General features: G+C 40.4%; 1 protein-coding gene across 3 annotated transcripts in view; it reads right to left on the bottom strand.

The window, feature by feature from the left end:
* Positions 1-19,335, bottom strand: part of CDH12 (cadherin 12) — a 534,988-nt gene that overhangs the window by 42,950 nt on the left and 472,703 nt on the right. For all 3 annotated transcript variants that reach the window (XM_043540228.1, XM_043540229.1, XM_037893301.2), the window contains 2 exons: positions 13,644-13,831; positions 571-824 (listed from right to left, as the gene is read on the bottom strand). In XM_043540228.1, the coding sequence (XP_043396163.1) occupies positions 571-824; positions 13,644-13,831 (442 nt within the window). The remainder of the gene's footprint in view (positions 1-570; positions 825-13,643; positions 13,832-19,335) is intronic.

The raw sequence follows: 19,335 nt of genomic DNA, 5'->3' as shown, positions 1-19,335 counted from the left end.
ACCTCTGCTGAGGTCAAGTGTGTTAGTTAATGCCAACTGGTATGGTGCTTTTTGTGATATGGACTCCTGTTATCTAGTATCTACTATATATCGATTGACTCATTTCATGTATGCCACCCAATGCAGCATGTACTTTTTTGATAATTACTTTCAGCAACAATTACCTGTGATTTTGACTTTCATGTGAAATGGTTCATATATCATTACCGCTCTTCTGATCCATTCAGTCTCATTCTCAGCACGAATTTAGAAAATAAGAACATAAGAACGGCCGTACTGGGTCAGACCAATGTTCCATCTAGCCCAGGATCCTGCCTTCTGACAGTGGCTAGTGCCAGATGCTATGAACAGAACAGTGCAATTGCTAAGTGATCCATCCCTTGTCATCCAGTCCCAGCTTCTGGCAAGCAGAAGCTTATGGAAACCCAGAGCATGGGGCTGCGTCATGGACCATCTCATCTAATAATCATTGATGAACCTATCGTCTGCAAACTTTACATAATTCTCTTTTTGAACTTTTCTGAGTTTGATTTGTATGAAAGGTATGTAAGAAGGAAAATGTTTCCTTACCTAACAGAGCTGCTGCCAACATCAAGATCCTGTGCAGTTACAGCACCTATTATGGTCCCAACAGGAGTATCCTCATAAACCTCCATGGTGTACATAGGCTTGCTGAAAACTGGAGGTTCAGCCACATCCAACACATTGATCTTCACAGTGGCTGTATCTTTGAATGGACCCACAGAGTGGAATCGATGATCAAGATGCACATTGGAGGCCTCTACTTTAAAGGTATATGCCTTTTTTGTTTCGAAGTCTAACGGCTGTGGTAAGGACAGACAAAAAACATCATCAGATCTGGCAAAATAGCTTTGTAAAAGTCTCTGCAGACTGTACAGTTTAACCTGCTATTGATGTATCAGAGATTGGCAAACTTAATTCCCATGTGTTCTCAGCAGATTAGAGATCCGTCCAAATAGTTGGATTATATTATTTATTATTAGCATTATGGTGGCTTCCAACTAAGCCCAAGTTCACACAGAAAGGTTGGGGTAGAGCTGGGAATTGAACCAGAATCTTCTGTATCCCACTCTAGTATTTTAAACCCAAGCCCCATTTTTCCTTTCACCACAAAGAACTACAGAAAGAACAATTATGGTGGAAATGGGTCCAAATCAAAATCCTGCTGTGTAGAGATGGGTCCAAACCAAACTTTAGTGTTTGGCTTGGAATCTCAACCCAGACCTGAATTCTTTTTATTCTGAAGAAAAAGCCAGGAACACCCAACAAACCTGAAGAATTTGAGTAGGGCATGTAGTCAAAATCCAGATTTTAATTTTGCAAATTGGCAACAGCTCTAACCTATCGTGGATTGAATGCAACATGGCAGTTTGGGTACAGCAAGCTATAGTTGCTTAACAGAGCTACATACTAAAACGGGACTACTTTGATTTGAATTTATTTCATTATAAAATAATCTAGTGTTCTTGGTTTTAGTCAAGTGACCAGGGATATCTCTTCTGTGCATTATGGCAGTAATATTCTGTACATTATTGTACTCATATCTAGTTAGAAAGATACAAAAGCTTTACTATCAATACAGCATTTGGCGGGATTGCCTCTCAAGCTTCTAGCATTTTACTGAAACAGTCTTTTCCTGATGTTTAGATAATACTGGCATCTAGTGGTTTTTAGTTATAATAGCCAAGTTAGAAAATTTCAGTTTAAAAGGATATGGTATTTGAAGAAAAACACTAGGTTACAACTGTAGGATTGAAGTAAGAATTGTTTATTTCATTTCCATCATCATAACCATCACTACATTGTCTCCCAATCAGTTTTCATTTCTAGCATGGGTTTAAACTCTGCCATTTTCTGCCCTTGTCACAACAAGACTATAATTGGCCAGAGGCTGGGCTGGCATAAATAGGAGTAGTTCCGTTAAAGTTAATGGAGTTATGCTAATTTACACCAGCTAAACACATTGCATAATGGTTTTAAATCCTTGTGAAAGTCTCTATATTTTTAACATACTATATGGCCAAGCTTTTCAAAGCTGGGGACTTAATGTTAAGTCAATATATGCCATGTAAATAATCAAGCTTGAAAACTCTGACTATGGTATGCTGCTCATATCAAACTGGGCTGTCTTCATTCAGGAAAAAATGCCATAGGAGTCAGTGTGAATTTCGCCTGGTTAAGGACTGCAGAATTGGTCTGACGGGGATTACTTGTAAAGCATGGGCCTAAAATAAATATTCAGAAGTTTTACTTTCGTTCCCCTCCAGTGCCACCTCAACAACCCCATATTCCAGGTTGAATGAAACATTTTTCTCAAACCCAAATGAAACATTTACTTTCATTTTGCGCATTTTATTTAATGTCTCTAACTTTTTAAAATAAATTTGAAAGAAAATTGAAAACAAAAATTGTTTTGAACCAAAAAATCAAAAGTTTTTTTTATTTTTATAAAATGTCAAAATGAATTTCTTGATCAAGATATTTTTTTTATTACTCCAATGAGTTAGCAACAGCAATGTGAATTTGCAAAAATGTTTGTGTTACTGAATCTGCATTTTTCACCTAGCTCTAGGCAGGAATAATGTTGGGACCCAAAGAAGTTATTTGTGTTGCAGATGGCCCTGTCTGACTGGATGTCTGCTTCACCTTTTATCTGTGGCATAGTGAGTCTGTAATATGGACTGCCCAGAAACATAAACTGTACTGAGTTGAAAGAGTCAAAATAATACATTTTATAGTACTAATAAATACACTAGTGATGAATGCACCATTTCAGACAAAATACAAATGGCCCAAATGGTGGCATCTTCCACTATCTAATCATGGAAATACTGCATTTCAAAGACTGCCTGTCAAATAAATGTAAATGGGATTTATATAGGCCAAAGTATGTCTGCAGATGCCAACTGACTCAGATTTTAGGGGTTTTTTTGTTTTCGTTTTTGTTTTTTTTTGTAAATATCATTTTGGACAAGAAAGAAACAAGTGCAATAAGGTGTGGAAGCTTTTAAGCATCATTAGTTGTTCCCTGTCCTCATTCCTCCTCATCTAGCTTCTTACATACCCAAAGTGCTCTCAGACATTTCATTCAACTCTAGAACGGGCATTGGAAAGATTTGCTTTACAACCTGTAGCTCTGTGTAAATGAGATTGCTTGCAGACCTCAACCATGCAGATAATTAGTGCAAGTCTTACTATACACCTCAAATCCTGACATCCAGTTGACGTATTGGGCGTCTGTCAGAAAAGTTGATGGCTGAATATCCTGGAGCTGCCTAGTTCCCAGACTAGATTTCTATAAACTTTTCAAGTTTTATAAGGTCTGGAATGTAGTTCCTTGGTATTGTTTTTGTGGTTGCTTCTCACATCACAAAAGAAGGTATATAGCGCCCTACTCCTAACAGTCAGCTGTAGTTTGTTAAGATATTCTAGCTGCCAAAAAAATTTCACATCTGTGCTGCCACCTGGTGTCTGATCTATGTAACTAAACCCTATTACGCACATAAAGTTCTTAGTGTTCTGCTACTAGTTTACTAGTAGCTTTGATTTTAAAGGGCTCCGAGCACAGCAGAATTTGCACTTGATAAATATTTAGTTCCTCAGCTAGTTTTTCCTAAAAGATTCCCCAGTCAAATCTCTATTTCTAATGTGATGATTAAAATGCTTTAAAATTCATGAAAGAAGTTAATAGAGACAAAAAATGAGGTTGTATTAAAAAGCCAGGGTCTATGGAAGTTTTGCTAAAAATCTGTAGAGTTGAATATGTAATGAGCTCCTTTCTACAGTTTTTTTTTAAACCTATTGAAAATTCGTATCTGTACCATAGACGTCTATTAACTTCAAACAGACCGTTACAAAAAACCTGCGATAAAGAAAGGCAATCATTTTGCTTCATTTCATAGGATTTTTCCCATAAGGGAATGACAGTTCTGCTAGCACCAATGTGGCTATTTTTTCAACCATGTAGCTGTAGAGCTATTATGGGAGCATTTTGTAATGATCTCCTGTCAGTCTCATAACAAAAGAGTTTGGCTCTCTTGGCAGGCCCTGTCTTTCTTCTCTCTGTTTCGGCTATTAGCTACTGTATACAGACTCTTAGTAAAGCACTATCAGTGTATGCAGAGCTGTGTATAGCAATATCACTTTGTAAATACTAAAATAAAATAACACATAATGACAAACCACACTATTTAGCTTCATAGGAGGTACCAGGAACTGGTTTAATTAGTGTGAACAGGAAAGCACATCAACCCCTCTGATCTGAAAGTAGAGGTATTTTGAAATATTACTGCTTCCCTTACCCCACATGGAAGTGAAGGAATACTGACAAATAATACTTTAATGTAAATTGTGTAAGGAAAATGCCACAGAGATTTTTTCCTCCCCAACTAGAGGAGGTTGTCCAAAATTCTAAAGTTGCAAAACACGCTTACTGAGTTGTCTTGATAAGTATGACATAGGTGGGAAAATAACTGTATGTATTCATCTCATTCTCAGAATGAGAAAAATAAGAGCTCACAAAAAGTGCTGGACAGGCAGCCTCATGACCTCCAATATTTATCCATAGAACAAGTACAGCATGACACAGGCAGAACAAGCTTCCCCCAAACTGCCACATCCATATTTCACAGTTCTGTCATGGAGGGGTTTGAGGATGGGATGGTGGGCCAAGGTTTGAATGAACATAAAATGTGATCTGTTGAGACTGCCAACAAGGAAGTCAATGCGCTGTCATTGGGATGATGTGTTTTTGTAATGTCTCAACAACCGATCCACAAAAATGGGCTGAGACCACCAACTTTAACACAGACTTCCAAAATATCTGTCGGATGTTAACTGTTTTTTTTTCCTTTGTTTTCTTTTTTTTCAGTAACTACTGACTTGCGCTGGATTTGAAATAGTAAAAATAAAAATAAGTGACAGGGCATGCTGGTCTGTTAAGGAAGGTTCCAGCTCCAACACTGTCCTACGTTTCTGATGAGTGTGCAGAACGAGCAGTCTGCTAGGAGCTCTTGTCCAAGGGACAGCTAGGAAATGTTAGCAGTTACCTCCAGGATTGATGAGAAGGAACAAGATGTACATATGAGCTCCATTCCCTCACAACAGGGAGAGAAGAAGCAGCAGAAGGAGTTCTTGGTCTTGGGTGGCAGCTTGAGAAAGATCTGAAGCCACATGGCCAGGGTAAAGCAGCCTGGAGATGGTTTGCTTTCAGCCACCCACAGGAAGCCAGGAAAAAGAAGGGGTTGGGGCTTATTGATTATGTTGCACTTTTGTGGTTTTGATCTTTTTGTTAAGACCCCAGAAAATGTCAAGGACTTTAGACAGAGGTGAAGGAAGTGACCTTGAGCAGAAGAAACAGTTTAATATCTACACTAGATGCCAGCTTCCTTTTAGGGACTTCCAGATGGAATCGGACAGAAGCTCTGCTTCACTCAGTTCACCAAGGTGGACACAGATGCTCAGTAGAAAGCCTGTGGCCCAGGCAAAGAATGGGACAGGAAAGGGGTGTTGATTTTGTTCTTTGATATATTTGGACTGTCATTATTCCAGAAAGGTGTGGGCTAGTTAAAATGGAGTGTTAATCCAACTTCCCAGTGAGAGCAAGTGAGGAAATGGTTGCATTCCCATGACTATAAGGTAAGATCCTGTGACAATGTGGCACATCAATGTTTGTTTTTGCATGCAGTGTGATAAGAATGTAGTTAATCAGCCTTGTAATAATGAATTATGAGCAAAATTTATACAGAGGGTATACAGTAACAACTAGAATGTTTAAAGTGAACTGGTGGTGATAGATGTCTAACCAAAGGATAAATTTCCCACTCATCTATACGGAGCTCAAAAAATGTTACTAGCCCATACAAACTCCTGCAGTAAGAGTTTCAATTCTTGAACTGCTACCAAACCCAACCCCCCGGCTCCCTCCAACCAACCAACCAAAAAAACCTGGCAACACTGGCTGATTTGGTCTTTGGAGACTCAAGAGCTCCACTTCCTGTTTTTGATCACTTCATTAGCTTTGTATTTTTTGATGACCACCATCATCTTTCTGATAGCATTCTTTGCTTTATTGTGGGTATCTACCTATGCCAAAGGCTTGGCATGTCTACTCCTCCTTGTTAAAATATGAAGTCTCCCCATATTATACACACATGGACAATCCTCTCTTACAATTGACTGTCTGTGCTGTGCTGGGTAACAGTGTCTGCAAAAACCCTTGACGTTCCCTTGGGTCACATTAGTTTACAGGTTTTAGCTCTCTTGTAATATATCCTGGGGCATGTACAAGTGTCCTGTTATTAACAGGCAGCACAGCTTATTGGTTAATGAAGCCTTTTGCTTTTTTGTTACTGTGAGAATTTTTAAAAAGGGAAATACACCTTTGAAGTGCAGGGAAGTAGTGTATTCCAGAAATGGCCTTACAGTAACCATATTATCTGTGCTAGCGAGATAATGGCTGATTTGGTAGTTCAGAATTTCTGGTTGTTTTATAATCACTTTGTAAGTGTCCATTTTTTTTTGTAGATGGTCTTGTTTCATATAGTCAGTGGTATGTGATGGCTTACTGGAAGGTTTAGATACTCGGGAGCTCAGGTGCAAATTCCATAGGTCTGACTCAAAATTCATCCTTCTGAGGTAAATAAACTTAGTGCCGTACAGCTTGGTTCTTTCAAGTGTCTCTCGCTACTTGCTGTGGTGATTAAGGATCCCCTATCAGTTCTGGTAAGATTAGGGGTTTGTTCTGATGTCACAGGGAAATATATATTAAAGAGACAAGATGGCTGAGTTAACATTTTTTTATTCGGCCAACTTCTGTTCATGGACCTTGGTCCTCCAGGCTGGGGGTTAGGCACAGGGCTAACAACCCTCTCCCGTAAAAAAAACAAATATGTTACGGGAACAGCAACAGAGAAATCTACCATTACTGTGTGTGATGGCCTTCAGGAGTCAATGACCCGTATGACTGCCAGTGGTGAAAGACGAAAGGAAGCTACTGGCAGGAAGACTGAAGTGCTCAACACCAAGACAAAAACCAAATTTGTTTTTTGTAATGTACGGACAATGTATGAAACAGAGAAGCTAGCTCAGGTCACAGCAGAGATGAGACGCTACAGCTTACACATCCTGGGTGTCCGTGAGATGGAAGGGATCAGGAAGATTAACAATTGCCTTGGGAGAAACTTTGCTGTATTCTGGATGAGATGATGGACAACACCATAAGGGTGTTGCCAATCTTTTGAAGAAGGAAGTGGAGCATTTCCTGCTTGAATGGAAGTCGATCAGCAGAAGACTTAAGAGAGCCAGACTGAAAGGGAAACATAATAACACCCTGATTCAGTGCTCTGCTCCAACAAATGACAGTGATGGAGAAGTAAAGGACAAATTCTAACTTACATTACAAGCGGAGTTAGAGAGAGTGCCATGCCACAACCTAACTATTGTCATGGGAGACCTGAATGCCAAGGTCCGTAAGGACAACACAAAGACAGAGCAATTGGAAGACATGGGTGTGGCATCATGAATGAAAAGAGAGAGAGGCTTTTTGATTTCTGTAATATGAATGACCTAGTCATCGGTGGAACCCTATTTCAACATTATGAAATTCACAAGCTGACATGATGTTCTCCAAATGGCAGAGATAAGAACCAGATTGATCATATAATGATCAATGGCAAATGGTGATGCTCACTGACAGATGTGAAAGTGAGAAAGGGTGCAGATGTTGGCAATGACCACCACCTTGTGTCCTAAAACTGAGATGTGTGGCCCACCAAACAAGGGGCATAGACGTTATGACATTCACAAGCTAAAGTCCCCTGAAATACAGAAACCCTTCATTCTGCACCTAAAGAACAGGTTTCAAGCACTTGCAAACCTTGATAAAGAGGAGGGGAATGAAGATGAGGTGATCAACAAGAAGTCAGACAAAGTAATAGCAATTTATACACAAAGCAGTGAAGCCTGTCTAGTCTACAGGCAGAAGAGAAGGAAGGAGTGGATTACACCCAGCACATGGAATGCCATAAAAACCAGACTAACCCTGAAGAAAAAAGTTTTAGACACAAAATCCCAGAAGCTGAAGGACAAATACTGTGAGCAGTATAGAAAAGTGCACCAGGAAGTCAAATGCCTTGTGAGAGCAGACAGACAACATTATATTGATAATCTGGCAACACAAGCAGAGGATGCAGCTGCTCTTGGTGAACAAGAAACAGTCTACAAAATGACATGGCTTATCAGTGGTAAACAGCAGACACCAAGAAACACTCTCATCAGGGACAAACTAGGCCACCTAATAACAGAAAAAAGAACAAGAAATGCGCTGGACAGATCATTTCAAAGAATTGCTGAATACGGAGCCACCTAAAGAGGAAACAAACATCCAGGAGGCAGAAGAAGATCTTGATATCAACACAGACACCCTAACTAAGGAAGAGATCATTCAAGCCATCAAATCCTTAAAAAATGGGAAAGCTCCTGGCAAGGATAACTTGCAGAATGCAGAATTGTTCAAGTTAAATCCTGAGTTAGCAGCATTTATCCTGCCCCCTCTATTTACATCAGTCTGGGAAAGGGAAAAAGCACCAGATGAGTGGACCATTGGGGTTATAGTGAGGATACCAAAGAAAGAACTCTCTGTGATTGTAATAACTGAGGTGGTATCACACTTTTATCTGTGCCAATCAAAGTATTGTGTATGATCATAGTCCAGCATATATCAGAGGCAGTCGATAGCATTCGCAGAAAACAGCAAGCTGGTTTTCAAAAACAGCATAGATGCACAGAGCAGACTTTCACTCTAAGAAACATAATAGAACAATACTTAGAATGGCAACGGAAACTCTACATACATTGCATAGACTCTGAGAAGGCTTTTGATAGCATTCACAGGACCAGCTTTTATTTCAACTTGATATGCAGTATTGATCACAGTGAGCTCAATTTTGAAGTGAAAACAGGAGTATGTCAGGGTTGTGTCATGTTTGCAATCCTCTTCAACATTGCCATTGACTGGGTAATGCAGCGTACAACAGAAGACATGTCAAGAGGCATTAAATGGACACCCTTCTCATCTCTTGAAGACCTAAACTTCGCAGATGATCTCGCTCTCCTATCACATACCCAATGCCACTGTGCTGGCTGTACAACAATGTAAGTTAGGTAGATTTAATTTTGTAATGTATACAAAAAGTATAAGAAGTATAAGTATAAGAAGTGCTCTGTGTAAGTTTGAAAGCTTGTCTCTCTCACCAACAGCAGTTGGTCCATAAAACATATTAACTCACCCACCTTATGTCTCTATAAAATGATAGTCACTATCTATGAAACAGACACATTTACGTGCATAGAAATGAATAATTGTATGTCTAACTACTAATATTTATGAATTGTTTAAAAAGCTGATTGATTAGGATGTTGTTTTTAAGCCATAAGGAATTCCCCCCTACACACACTTTTTAGCTTCATTGCTTTCATTTTCCTTGGAGCTATTCCTATACCAACCACATAGTGGTGCTAAATGCCAATAGAAGCCTCTGACTGGCAGAATGTAACATAATCTGTTTCTTGTTTATAGAATGATCACTGTAATAACTAAACTTATACACCAGATCATATCTTAAAGCTAAATGGTCAGCAACTCCATTCTGAAATTTAAGATGTGCACCTATTCCATATAAAAAGAATTGGCTTACAAAATCCAGCTAGTGCCAGAGAAGCACAAAACTCCCTCTCCTTGTCAATTCACTTGGAATACTGAAGAGAAAAACCTGGCATGTGTCCTTTCCACCAGCAAATACAGCTTTTCACCCAAACAAATTTACGAAGACTTGTTCAGCAAGACATTTTTCATTTACATATAGAAATTGCACCATTTAAGAGAAAAAGCTTTATGTGGTGAAGGAGAAGTTCTACCATGGCAAATTTTTCATGACAAATAAAAACAAGTTTTACAAATAGCATGACTGTGTTTTGATACAGCTCAGTGCTGAACTACAGCAGAGGCCCAGAGATGTTAATAGGCTGTAATACAAGAAGCAGAGAGGGGAAAGCAAACTGGCTTTTTAAGCAGACAATAATTGTTTTGGTTAAGTGGTGGTACTGAGCAGCTGCTTCAGCAAATTGTGATTTTTTTAGTCAAATAGTTACTGGAGTCCTAAAGATGAGCCTGAATGTTAATGGGTCCCAGTTTAGCAAAGTACTGAAGCATATGCCTAACTTTAAGCATTTTAAGTAGTCCTGTTGAGTCTGAGAATGTACTTGGAAGTTTTAATGTTGAGCTTCACAACAACTAGGCCCATGTGCGTAGTCCCATTGACTATATGAGTAGTGAGCGTAACACACATTGTGTCAGATGTCTAAGGGCATTGTGAATGCTCAGCACCTCTGAAGATCAGGACCTAGATCAGAATCCAGGAAAACAGTTGAGATTGTGCTTAATTTTAAGTCTCCAGGTATTCCAGGGAAGTCCACTAAATAAGTGTCCTGATTTAAAATACATAAATAGATAAAGTTGCTGATAAAATTAATGAATAATTTTACAGGCTATGTGATGATCCTTTAAAAAAAATGTTCCTTAGTGTAAAGACTAACTAGTATGAAAGGCTAGTGTGTTTGCAAGGGATTTCATTGTGCATATAACAATACAGTAACTACTAGTATCCCAGATAGAGGCAATGCAGATCTGTTGCTTGGCTTGTACTGAGAAGGCTCAGTAACATCTGCTGCACTCTTTCTATCCCCCCTCCCACTATCAGCAGGTAGGAGTCTGCGTAAAAAAATGCAGATGAAGAGCCTAATTGATATATTTCATAGGAACAATGCTAAGCCAAACTTCAACATGGAGTATATTAGCACCCTTTTACTGGGACAATATTCCAGTTAAAATACTCATTCCTGAACATAGATAGAGAGTGTGTCTCACTCCCTGGTCACAGCATATGTGTGCACTCATTATAACAAACAACTAAGGGAGCAGCAAGTTTTCCGCACATCTGAAAATCATGTTGCTCTTATTTATGACCCCCTCCAGTAAATCAATGCACAACTTTAAGCTTGTGAATCTTTAAGCACCCGAGCCACTGAAGTCTGAAGGGATAAATCAATGGGAATTTTACCTGAGCAAAGTCATACAAAGGGCAAAATGCAGGATCAGGGCCTATGTAAAGGCATCCTTCAATGGAGGGCCCTGCACTCTGGAATTATTCCTTTTGCATTACTTCATACTACAGAGCCAGAATTCTTGACCTTCAAGTCTATCTCTAAGTTCAGGCTCTTTCTGATGGGGAAGATTGAGAGGGGATAGGGTGGGGTTTTTTTTGTTTTTGTTTTCCTATTCAGTGCCAAAGTTCTGTTGCTTGCATTAGGTAATGTTGATTGGCCAATGTATTACAGTGGGGATGCTTTTTATTATTGTAAATGCATTCAGAAGATAACAGGTAACAGGCTGACAATGCAAAGGCTAAAATAAGTAAGTACAGCAAAAATAGTGTGGAGACCCACAAATAATCAGATTGAGGATTTACCTGTGTCCATGATTTTTTTTTTATGAGACATTAACCTCTTCCTCACAAGCCAGTCTTGAAGTAAAGTTGGTTAAAATGTGGGATTTCCAGTTTGTGGGAAATTCTTTATTTTTGAAATTTGTCTTTGTTTCATATTAGAATGAATCCATTTTTTAAAAAAAAAATTCCCATGAACCAGAAATCCCCCCAACACACAATTCTGTTTCAGAAACACCAACAGATGGTGTTTCCGGAATGAAATCTGCTCCCTGGGAAGCTGAGAGCTGCTGAATGAAATTGACATTCTTGTTAATTTCACAGCTGCCCCAGAACCCTAGGCTCTGGGCTCTAATAGCCCCAAGAGCTCTGGCTAGAGCTAGGGTTCTCAGGGCTTTCAGCATCCCTGCTGTGGAGCTGGGAGCCAACCCCCAGTTACAGCTTGGGCTGCTATGACTTTCAGGAGTGATGGTAGTGACATGGGAGGCCTCTCTGTCCCAGAGCCGGGGGAGGGGGGGAGGGGGTTGAGTGGCCAGGCTCTTTGCCTTTGCAGTCTTCAAGGAAACCTTTTGTCAATTTCACTGTGGAAGTGAAATACACAAGAGCCTTACAGAAGAGCAGTCAGGGAGCCATTCTTCTTGACACCCCTCCTCCCCCCAATAAAATAAAATAAACAGAAAATTGAAATTTGTTGGCTGAAAACTGAAATTCTCTCAGAGAAAAAAAAATAGTTTTGTGAAAAGGGGACATTTTTCATCAGAAAATCATTGCAAAAGAAACAAAAAATTGACCACCTCTACATGGAAGCAATTTAAGATGTTATCTACACTGGACTTTATGTATGTATGTGTTTATTTGCACTAGTGCACTTGCATCAGTGCAAACCCTTCTACGTATATGTTGCTCCAGTGCGGGGGGGGGGGGGGGATAGTGTAGCATATCCCCGCTTCAAATGTCTTTGCACAAGTGCAGTGTGTATACACTGTAGTGCATCTGCATTGCTGAAGCTACAACTTTGTGCAAACTACTCTCCCTTTCCTCACACACAGCATAGTAGAGGCTTAAAAGCAAACCCAGGGCCAGGGAGAATTTAATCTTATCTAAAGCCTACTATGCCTGCTCAATTTTTTTTCCCCAATCAATCGTTTATACTCATTATTGGTTCAAACTTGGCATCTGCTGGCCCTCACTGTCTTTTCACAAGTGTGACCATTCAAAGTGTAGCTGTATTTGAAGTATCTGCTGAGGCAAAAGGGTAATCAGAATTTTCCTAAAGAGAGAGATGTAATTTTTCCAATAATTCATCAGTTAAAAATGACAAAAGAGATTATATCCAAACTTTTGCAAATGAAGAAGGAAAAAAAGGGTGTCCTAGAAATGACTAGGTATGGAAATGAAAGCTTGAATGTAATGCCACGGTGGCCAGTAAGAGAGGAAGTCCCACAAGGTGGAATGGCCCTTTAAGTTATGTAGTCTTAGCCCCAGCTGTGGCTGATTATCTACCTCCCAGGTGATGGACTTGAAGCCAGGTACGGGTTTTAAACTGCAGATGACCTGCTTCTTCCATTAAAGGTCAACAAAAATTATAGTGGAAGAGAGACCAGAAGGGAGCAAAACACCATGGTTGAAGAACCTGGAAGGGGTACGCCAGCTAGGTGGAAGACCTGGTTGGAGAAACCTGTGGCATAGGCAGAAGCAGAAGCCTTATTGGGAAGAGGCTATAAAACTCATCTTGTATAAATTAATAAAGTAAAACAATGTCAAAATCATAGCAAAATTTTTTGATTGACCTGGAATTCCATATTTTCCAAAATTTCATACTGTGGGAAATTTTCATTTTTTGTTCTGAATTGGAAGTATTTTTTTAAATGTCAAAATGAAGTATGAAAATGTTGGTTCCTGATCAGCTCTAATAATTAGTACATAAGCAAAACTCATGCATCACAGGTCATTGTTGATTGAGTGTGACATAAGAGGTGAAATTCTGGCTCCACTGATGTCCATGGGGTCTTTGCCACTAATTTCAATGGGACTAAGATTTCACCCTATATGTCACGTATCATGTTTAGTTGTATGATTCATTTTCAAATTTCAGCCACTAGATTTTTAGTAAATGGATACCTTTTTCAGTTTGATGACCCCTTCCTGGGTGTTCTCATCTGTGGTGATGTCAAATAAATTCCCTCCATCTCCTGGGACGATGTTGTATTCAATTTCTGCATTTTTCCCAAAGTCAGGATCCACAGCTCTGATTCTTCCAATGGCTGAACCAACAAGTGAGGACTCGGGTACTTTCAAATGGAAGATACCTGAGAGAAAGTGTTAAACAATCATTTGGGGGAGTTTACACAATACATCTAATCAGGAAAAAGCATCCTGTATCAAAATAAACCAGCCTTTGTAAAGATGGTGTGTTCACAACAAGATCAGGTTAGAAAAAGACGTGTAGCATGACAAGTTAAACAAGGCACAGTTAAGTTCCAAGAGCCCCAAATATGGGTTTACGAACCCTGGAGAGCTTAATTGTATGTTTTAATCGTATGTCTACATCATTGACCCTTTTCAGTTTGTAGTTAGTGCATGTTTATGAGCATTACTACATAGTCTATTGAAGATGTTTTAATTAATGCAAGCCCTGTGGCCTGAAGACTTAGACTGAAAGGACATCACTGTAAGCATCTGTTGGTGAAATGGAGTGTCCCAGAGGTGCTTAAGAGCTGGGACTTCACTGGCCAGGGAGCTGGACAGCTAGCATCAGTTGGAGAGCAAAGCGAGTAGACGGAAAGGGCCAGGCCTCCTTTTACATTTCAGTTTTGTGATGGTTTGGGGCATTGTGGTTAAAATTCAGTTACATTTTGACTATGGGGGATAACCAAATGGAATTGACATAGTTGGGAAATGCAAGGCCAAGACATTGACATTAAATATGCCTGGGCCCACCCTAACTGACACTGCTGTCCCTGACTATTGGGTCAGGGAGCCTGGATAGAGCAGAAGAAGAGACAGAGAGAGAGGAAAAAGACTGTTGTCTGCTTTTGGGAGAGCCTGTCTAGTGGTAAGGGTTCTGTCAAAGTCCTAGATCTCAATGATGTCTCTTTAAGAGCTGAGCCAAGCCTGCTGTATTTGCAGAGTGTGCAGACACTGGTGGCAACTTCAAGGCAGTAGCGGCAGCATGGTGGCAACAGATAGTACAGGGCAGCAGTGGCAGTAAATGGTGCCAAGTGGCAGCAGCAGCAGCAATTGTTCTGTGGCGACAGATGGCTCAGAGTGTTGGCGGCCCCTTTGAGGGATGGATGGCGTGGAGCGGCAGCAGAGATAGGCAGCTTGGTCTGAAACCTCGGAGAAAGCAGCAGCATACCAAAGTGGTTCTGGGGTGGGCCTCCCTACCTAGCAATTAAAATAGAAATCACTCCCAGCTGAGTTAGTCAGTTGGGCCTCTAACCAGCCCCATAGCACTGACCTACCAGAATCCTTGAACTTCTCCAACCCAGGGCAGCTAACCATGAATGGGGAGCTGGGGAGGAGGGCAGTGGCTAAAAGACATCAGCCACTCCCAATGGCCAAAGAAGGACTGAGGCTAGGATTACTGTTAAGACACTTTAGAAAATAGAACCTGGAGTCTTTTACTTCTGCCAACACCTGGCAGAATCTTTAATATAATGTTGTAACATCTCTAAATTTTGTTTTGTTTGGAAAACTGGGTAGAGTTTATCCATCCATTTCACAATGATGGCTAATGGAAAAATATAGCAGCACTAAGATTTAACCCTGTCACCTTAAATACCAGTGGAGTACCATATTCAATAAATAGGGCAGCAGATTTGTTACAGTGGGAAAAAAAAGTCAGATAGTATGATTTTTTTTTCTATTTGTCCATGACATTTTTTTCTGTCCATGACTCACCGCATAGCAACATATGCTTTTCGGCCCCTGTCCCATGATGCTCAGCCTAGCTTCCCACTCTGGGCATTGTGACTTGATGCACCAGGTCACACCACCACTCAGGTTTGGTCAGGCCTCCCTCTGTCATGACAGAGAGGGATGAGGGGCAGATCAAATCTGAGCCCGCACTCCTGTTAGATTACAATGTCTGGAGCGAAGACCTGTTCCCAGCCCCAGAGGAGGTAGGAGTGACTCGCCAATTGTCCCCTACCATCATGTCCGGGCTGGGATTAGGGTTGTGGTGCCAGGAGCGGAGAGTGCTGAGTAGCATGGTTGGTGCCCCCATGGTGAGATGAGGAGGAGGACATTCCTTATCAAAATCAGGCAGCAGTCCCAGCACATGTATGACTCTTACTCAACTTACTGTGACTGCTCTGGGATTTTTGCTAAAAATCAGCTCTACCAATAAGTTATGCAATTTCTAGAGCAACACACACACAGCTTTCAGGTATCAAAATATTAGCCCCCAGAGAGTGTTCTTTCTAAAATGTTAAGGCCAGACTTATAAAGCTCCAATTGTACACACCAGGGTTTTTTATTTTGTTTTTCATTTGAAAAACCAGACAACCATGAATCAAACTTCAATAGTCATTCATAATCACACCCACTTGTGTATGCCTATGCAAATTTTGCTCTCACATGAAAAGGTGGCTTAGAACGGAGGCCAAAAATCTTAATTAATATACCTTTCATAAAAGGGCTTCTGAATGCATTAATTCCACCCTAACAAATGGCCTAATCCTGCTTCCCTTGAAAGCAATGGGAGTTTGGACATTGATTTCAGCAGGAGTAGGCCAGTAATCAGGACAATGAGGCTTAACTTGAGGCATTGCTGCTTGACTGAAGAGGAAGACATATGTCTATAACATTAAGCTTTAGCTTGTCTGCAGCAGTATTATTATTTCTGACCTTTCAACAAAACCAAAAGAAGTTTTGGCTTTTGTGTTTTTTTATGATAGTGCTTGAAGCATGAAAATGGCCACAGCCTAAGGGCCACTATAGCTATAGTAGGCACTGCACAAACACAGAGTAGTAGATGGCCCCTGCCCTGAGGAACTTACAATCTATACATACCATCCAAACCTAGAGTGACGGTCGGGATATAACACAGAGAGTGAACTATGAGAGGGTGACAAATATCATGTTAGTGAAATGATTTTTTGGGGGGAGGAGTTAAGTTAGGAGGGAGACCAGCTAAAGGAAAAGGAGAGGGAAGAGAAGGGTGAGGGAATGGTCAGGGGAGAAGAGGGGAAGGTAAGGAGAGAAGCTCAGGTGTAGAGAGACCATTGGGGAGGGGAAGGAAGAAGGTTGGAGCAAACAGCCAATCAGCATAGGGCAGATAAAGACCACTTAAAACTGTTGAAAGTTCTCTGAATAATGTCTAAAGGTCCCTGTTCTGGCTGCCTGTGATCCTACCAGTTGCAGTCTCTGGGTGGCTCCTCTCTGCAATTTTTCCCCATAGATGCATGGCTGGGGCATTGCTCCTAGCCTGGGGCTGTGGTGGAGGGTTCCCCTGAATGGTTCTGGGTCCAGGAGAGTGCTGGAGAGGCAGGGATCCTAGTGTTAATACATTTTAGTGAAGCCAAGAGCCTCTCTATGCATTAAGAATAGGGTCTCAGAGCTTTTTTGAGTTGGTGGCACTAAGATTCAATCATAGCATGATACTACAATATGTCTGCTGAAACTAATTTGCAACTTTAGGAGTTCAGTTCAGCAGATCCATATTACTCTGGTTCACTTTATCACTACCCTGACACTCAACAGAACTGGGAAGTTGCTGGAGTCTAGTTGCGTTGGATCACCCTCTTGCAACTCTCCCACTGTTTTTCTTTTGGCTTATCAATGTTTTGCGTATGGCTCTTTACATATGCAGATAAATCAGACCAAACCTACAAACCTTTAAGTAAAAAAAGAAAGGGGCCAACCTAGGCAGCTTTGACTATATATGATAGAGGCCTATGGAACACTTCCCCAAGGCAGTAGTTCAGTCACTCTTGACTGGAAAGGGCTGGGTCAATTCATAGCCCACCTAAAGGCAGGCTAGGAGACATTCACAGCATTGAGAGAAGCTGGAGGGCTCCCTGCAGGAGAGCCACCTCCTTGTTGGTTTTTAAATGCACAGTACACTTGGTGTCAACTTCTTCAGCTTTGCAAAATTTTGCAAAGAGAAACATTCTCAAGGGAGTCCTCCAGCGCTACTAGATTAGGAACAAAGCTTTTCTCTCTTGTGAGTTAGGAACACACCAGTAATTATTCATATCTGTATTGTGGTAGATACATTATTTGCTGGTCTACTTGAGGGGGTACTGTGTAATTTCGCACTGCCTGCCTTCTCCCTTCCTTTCAGGAGGCATAGGTGTGAGGACACAGGCTGGCTTTCGTGATTAAGAGAGAATCCCCAAGTGTAAAAAATTAGTTGGGTCAGCATCCCCATTTGGTTGTATTAACTAAGTCGTAAAAGGTTGCTCCGATACGTTTCCCCTATTTTTTCCCCTTTTGACGTAACATGCTGAGCTCTGTTTTTCAGCAGGAAAAAAATAATGAGGCAAATAACAAGAAATGTCAAGTCAGACTTGGCTCAGCTATTTCTTAGTGGTACCTCACTGATTTAGATTCAGGAGTAAATTTTTTTAAAGTAATGTACAGGAGGTACAATCACAAATCTTATTATTAGTTAATGAGATTAGAGCTCCATGTGGACAGGTATTGCTAAAAGAAAAGGGAAACTTGACATCGACCAACAGGGTTTTATTTATTGCGCCCCCCACTCAGCTTTAACTCTGTTACCTGAGTTTTCCCCAAATATTTATGGGGAATATCACAAAAATCATTGTTGCAGCATTGCTCTGTACAGCCACAATTTTAACAACCATAAAGCAAAGGAACACAAGAGACTGAATTTCCTCCCTCTTTCCCGAGTAGATATATTCTTAGTGAGCTGAAAAGCACCCAGATTCATTAAGAACAAAACATTTCTCGATCAAATATTGTGCCTGGTTGTAAAGTGCATGGGACTTATATAGAGCCAAAGAAACTCTACATACTCATTTCAGATTGTTTAGGCTAAATCCGTTTATTTTCAGTGACCTGGCATTTTATCAGTTCCAGAAGTATAACAGCAGTAAAGCTAGGGTCATTCAGATTAATTTGAAATCTGAAGCGATCTTCAACTCTACCAGAGTCAGATCCCTGCAAATGTACTATGTAATTATGCTTCCATCATGCTCCCATAACAGTTCCTTCATAGCATGTGGAAGTGCTTAATGGTACTACCTTGAGAACATACTTCTAAAGTAATAACAATGAATACAAATAATGTAGATTTCTGCCAACACAGGAAAAAAAGCATCGACAGAGTATAACTTATGAAAACAAAACTTCCCATTTTTTCTCATTTTTTTTCTTCTTTGTAAAGAAAAATTGTGAATTAATATTGGATAATAAGGACTTCTTGTGAAAAAGACTAGAATGACCATTCAGAGAGAGATCTGGTCTCTCTATAATGTTCCACTGTAATGGATTTGCTGTGACACCTTTCTTTTGGTAAATTATTATTTTCGGTTCTGCCTGTATACAGTCCTGCATGTATTCACTACACAACTATATTGAAATCAACCTGGATTAGCAGTCTGTTCTGCCTATTCCCTAACATCTGGAGACCTTCTGTGGTCCTCCAGAGCCAAAATGAAACATGGGACAAGCAAGACAAACAAGCTTATACAGAAACTAGTTACACTGCAAAAGCATTTGTCACAAATGGGCAGTCCCCCAGGGCCATGGAGAATAGGGACTGACAAGAGAAACATGCTGATTTCTGAGCAATCTGATTTCCTGGGCTTTTTACCAGTAGCAGTGGGGGTGGGGAGAGGCA

This window comes from Chelonia mydas, chromosome 2 (genome assembly GCF_015237465.2).
Source record: "Chelonia mydas isolate rCheMyd1 chromosome 2, rCheMyd1.pri.v2, whole genome shotgun sequence".
Lineage (NCBI taxonomy): Eukaryota > Metazoa > Chordata > Testudines > Cheloniidae > Chelonia > Chelonia mydas.
The sequence above is the reverse complement of the archived record's forward strand: the minus strand, read 5'-3'. Positions and strand labels throughout refer to the sequence as shown.